At 37.4% G+C, this 5,479-nt stretch overlaps 1 protein-coding gene across 1 annotated transcript; it reads right to left on the bottom strand.

Annotated features, from left to right (window-relative positions):
* Positions 1-1,538: 1,538 nt before the first annotated feature.
* On the bottom strand, positions 1,539-2,438 carry LOC129962968 (uncharacterized). Its single transcript, XM_056076971.1, has one exon. The coding sequence runs from the start codon at positions 2,436-2,438 to the stop codon at positions 1,539-1,541; it is 900 nt and encodes a 299-aa protein (XP_055932946.1).
* Positions 2,439-5,479: the final 3,041 nt, after the last annotated feature.

The raw sequence follows: 5,479 nt of genomic DNA, 5'->3' as shown, positions 1-5,479 counted from the left end.
ACGAAATTTTTTTCTTCAAGTCTCTTTGTGAACGACCTTTTTTTGAAAGTTTGAGAGCCAGAGATTTTTCGGAAGCAGATTTATGTTTCTTTCGTGTATGTTTGATTATAGTTGGCGTAACATTGGAAGACTGATCAGATTCAGATATTGTAACTGAACTATCAGTTTCAGAGTTAGCCTTAAAATCTTTTGTGTCATATTGGATCCCTACAGTTTTTGGTGTACCCTTTACAACAGAAGCATAGTTTGTTCCGAGTGCAGGTGTACGAGCTCTGACAATTCTCCGAGCTTCAGGAAATGACACCTGCTCTTTAACTTTAACAGAAATAATCTCTTTTTCTCTTTTCCAGATAGGGCATAAGCGAGAGAAAGAGGCGTGGTCTTCTTTACAGTTTACACATTTTTCTTTCGCTGAACACTCATTACTTTCGTGGCCAGGTACTGCACAACGGGCGCATGTTAAAGTCACGCGGCAGTTAGCCTTTGAATGGCCGAAACGCTGGCAATTGAAGCATCTCAAAGGATTCGGAACATAAGGTCTTACGGGTAATTTCATGTACCCAGCCTTTATCGACTCTGGCAATTTTGGAGAGTTAAATGTTAAAATAAGATGCTTAGTATTAAGGAGTTTTCCATCTCGCCTAATAGAAATTCGGCGCACCTGGGTCACTCCTTGACTTTGCAATTTTTGAGTGATTTCCTCCAAAGAGACATTGAATAGTTCCCCACAGGAAATTACACCTTTCGAGGAATTCAAGAAACCATGTGGAGTAACAGTAACTTTTATTGTGCCCATAGATTTCAATTTTAAAATTTTGTTCGATTGTTGTCTTGATGCAACTTCAACGAGTAGGTCACCTGAACGAAGTTTTCGAACAGATGCCACTTCTCCTACACTTCCGGTTAAAGCTTTTTCTACAAGAAAAGGCGATACGGTATGGAACGATTCTTTAACTTCAGAAACACGCTTCACAATAAAAAATGCATCGTACGGTTTTAAAACTTGTGACGGTACAGAAAGATGCCCACTGAAGGGAGCATTGCGGCGAGGCCCCATGCGATATGAAAAGACTTCAGGTCCGACGGCACCGCCCACCACGGAGCCCAACAAGGGAAGGCAGCCACCGGCTCTGGCCATTCCCAGCCTCGGCGCTTACCTTGGTGCTGGCCGGAACCTATACGCTCGGAGTTACCCCCGGGGACAGTGACCACCCTTAACGCCAAGCCCAAGGAGTAACCCCTTCGCTTGATCCCTAGCAGACTAGTAACTCAGGTTGCTAGCTACCGGCCGATTGATGCACAGGGGACCACAGTGCACCACCCTTCTAAAGGGTCGCCACGCACGGCTAACACGTGGGGTTATGGCTGTCCATGAGAAGCAAGAAGCAAAAAGAGCGGCGACAGCTTCTCATGGAGAGCTCCCTCGCTTGCCGTCGAGGGATGGAAGGATCAAGCAGAAAGCAATAGGCGTAGGGGAGAGTAAACATAAAATGAGTAAAGATCCCTGGGTACCTCGGGATTGGGAGACCCGTACTCACCTAAAGAAGGTGAGCCCCTGAGGGGAGTTTCAATGGGAGATCTACTTGTGATAGGCCACGTTTAGCTAGCTTTAATGTCTGCGAATTCTTTAGTTTTTTCTTTGGACCTTTTCTTGAAATCGATGGTTCTATTTTATGAATTTCTGGAGTACTTTTAGTAGATTTATCAGTATCTGAATCCGATGTTTTTTCGGGAGGGTTAATTTTAACTGTTTGTTTCACACAATTTTGGCATTTGCAGTTTGTGCAAAAGTTTTTTTGTGAAACTGAAGCATAGCTGACACCAGGAGTAGGTGTCTGAGTTAGAATCCTACGTCTGGCTTCGGGGTATGATAAATTTTCCTTTATTTTGACAGTTGTAACCTGTTTCTCCAGTTTCCAACGTGGGCAAGTTCGAGCATAAGATGGATGGTCTCCGCCGCAGTTCACGCACTTTTCTTGTGCCGGGCACTGCTGGCTGTCATGCCCTTTTTCAGCACAGCGGGCACAAGTAAGTGTCCCGCGGCAATTAACTTTCGAATGGCCAAAGCGCGGGCACTGGAAGCATCTTAATGGGTATGGTATATACTGGCGAACTGGTAATTTGATATAACCAGCATATATATATTCTGGTAATTTTGGATTGTGAAATGTCAGTATATAATGCTTGGTTGGGAGGAGTTGCCCATCACGACGGATCTTTATTTGGTTGACTTGAGACACACCTTGTTTCTTTAACTCTGCAGATATTTCTTCTAAAGGAACATTAAATAGTTCTCCGCAGGTTATGACACCCTTGGAGAAGTTAAGAGACGAGTGAATACTCACACTAACAGGCATGTGTGCAAGCGCTTTCAATTTTAGAAGGTGGTTCGATTGTTTTTTGGAATCTGTTTCGACCAATAAATCTCCAGAACGCATTTTTTTAATAGATTTTACCTCACCGATTGTCGCAGATATTGCCTTTTCAACAAGAAATGGGGATGCAGTATGAAAAGTTTCTTTTTCCGATAGTCGTTTTATCACAAAATATTTATCAAAGCAATCAAGATTAAAAGAAGATTTAAGTACCTTTTGCCCACTGAAGGGAGATTTTTTGCGGGAGCCCATACGATATTAGATAAGATTCAGGCCCGACGGCACCGCCCACCACGGAGCCCAACGAGGGAAGGCAGCCACCGGCTCTGGCCATTCCCAGCCTCGGCGCTTACCTTGGTGCTAGCCGGAACCTATACGCTCGGAGTTACCCCCGGGGACAGTGACCACCCTTAACGCCAAGCCCAAGGAGTAACCCCTTCGCTTGATCCCTAGCAGACTAGCCACTCAGGTGACTAGCTACCAGCCGATTGATGCACAGGGGACCACAGTACACCACCCGTCTTTCAAATGGGTTGCCACGCACGACCAACACGTGGGACTTTGGCTGTCCATGAGAAGCAAGAAGCAAACAGAGCGGCGACAGCTTTTCATGGAGAGCTCCCTCGCTTGCCGTCGAGGGAAGGAAAGACATAGCAGACAGCAGAAGGCGGAGAGGAGAGCGAACTGAAAGGGAGTAAAGATCCCTGGGTACCTCGGGATTGGGACACCCGTACTCACCTATAGTAGGTGAGCCCCTGAGGGGTGGTGTCAAGATAATATACTGAATTTCATCTGTCTAGCTCAAACTTTTTTAGTTATATCTGTCATATACAGATAGACATAGATAAATCCAGAAATGTGTTTCGGAGATATCTACACCAAGGAGATCCGTAAAATTCTCGAATCTAAATTTTTCTGACGATTACAATAATTTCTCTATACATTGTATATGAGAAAGCCAAACGGATACAAATTTCTGACTTCAGTGTGAATTGTGCTCTGACTACAAAACACGGAATAAAATTAACATTAGCTTGATATGAGGCCATTTATGCAAAATAAAAGAAAAGTTCTAGAAATAAAGATCAATCTGACAGATTTCATAAAGCTGTTTTCAGATATAAGATTTATTTTATAACGCGCTAATTTGTATGGATACGTATGAAAGTATCATTTGAAATAATAAATTTTTCTTTCACCTGCCTTCTGATGAATTGAAATTCGAATTTATAGTAGAATTCTAATTATTTGAATCATCCATTATCCGTACTAAGAAAAAAAGATGCGAACCTCCAGTTTGAAAATCATAACATGTTATTTTTTTAAATTGATTCGTTCTCTCTTCCTATTATTTCTTAATATATTACTTTTAATTGCTACCATTATAGTGTGTATACAAAGCATGTATTTAAAAATCTTCTCAACAAGTATGTGCTTAAAATCAGATGTTAAAGCAATGAAAAGTATGATTTGAAAATTTATTAAAGTTAGTTCATTTTAATTGACTAATTAAAATTAATTGATTTTAAAAAAAGTCTTTCTCCATAACATGCCCCGAAATCATTGAGAAATATATTCAACATTTGGAGGAATTTTTGATGAAAAATCTAATAATAATTTTTATAAATCACTTCTTAATAATATCTCAAAAAGCAACTGCTTGACAAATTTAGTTGTTCTTGGCTCAACGAGGTATTTTTAAAGCAAGTTGTGCATTTTTTAAATCTATCACTTCATATGACACAACTTGCAGATATACAATGCCAAATATAAGATACAATGCCAAAATATAAAAATTATATTAAAAATTATTTCAAAAAATAATATCTGCATTTCAAAAATAATTAACAAGGAATCTTTCTCCCAATATTTTCTTTTCATTTTGTAGTGCAAATGTTTTTGACAGCAATGAAAATTTTGTCAATAAATGGATTCTCAAGCTCTAAGTGAAATGCCACGTGTTTCATAGTAGGCGTTTGGTAAACACGTTAATCTTACGTAGCGACTAACGTAACATTAACCAGATTCCTTAAAAGGTTTTTTAATCTCTGTTCATTTAAAAAAAAATTCCTATTAATCTTTTGTTTTATAAGTAAAATATTTGTAGAATAACCGTGCTACTTATTCATATTATTTTATTAAAAATACAGTCAACGTAATTTATTATAACGGATGTAAGATTACCATTCTTGTTGTTTCCACTGCTATTTTCATTTATTACACAATGCATTTTGGATGTACTTTCTTTACCTATTAATCCTTTGCTTTATAATTAAATTAAAATATTGACAAAAGGGATTTTGAATGAATGGAAGAAAGGGTTTATTCAGATCATTCAAGTAATCTTGTTTAATGCATAAATAATGCCCTTTCTTTTAAGGAAAATGCTTTATAGGTTTTTTTTTTTTAATTCAGATCGCATAACTTGATTATCATCTCATTTTTCCTATTTCTCGAACAAACATCAACTGTCAATATTTACCCATGCTGTTACTGGGATTTTCAATAATGTAATTCTATAAATCTTTGAAGAATAATTGGCTTAATTCGATTATATTTTTAATCGCTTGATAGTGAAAAAAGTCGATTTTGCAAGAAATGCGTAGCTTCTGCAGGATATAGATAATTAAAAAAATTACTTCACCAGAGCTGCATTTGACATCAAAACCTTTTTGGTCAGTAGCAGAAAAAAATTAAAAACTATCACATTAAAGTATTTATATTTTAGATGCATTTTAAAAAAGCAACAAAAAGAATTAACTTAAATGATTAAAGAAAATCGATTCTCTTAAATATTATCTTAAGTGATTATTTAAAAGTATATTTCAAATAAACATTTGTAGCACACTTTGTTTCTTACATTGCCACTTTTCTCAGTCGTTGAACGCATTAAATATCCTGCTAGCCTTTTGAAGGTTAAATTTAGCTCTCAAAATTAAATTTTTACTATTAAATTATGTGATCAATCCATTCTGTGTAGTATTCATAAATATATAATTTTTTTAAAAAATTTAAAGATTTGATTTGAAATTTTTTTATTGCAATCTAATAATAAGTGTTGCATATTTTACTGTAACACGCATTCATTTACATACTGATTTTCT

This window comes from Argiope bruennichi, chromosome 3 (genome assembly GCF_947563725.1).
Source record: "Argiope bruennichi chromosome 3, qqArgBrue1.1, whole genome shotgun sequence".
NCBI lineage: Eukaryota > Metazoa > Arthropoda > Arachnida > Araneae > Araneidae > Argiope > Argiope bruennichi.
Note: the sequence above shows the minus strand (reverse complement) of the source record. Positions and strands in the feature narration are given on the sequence as shown.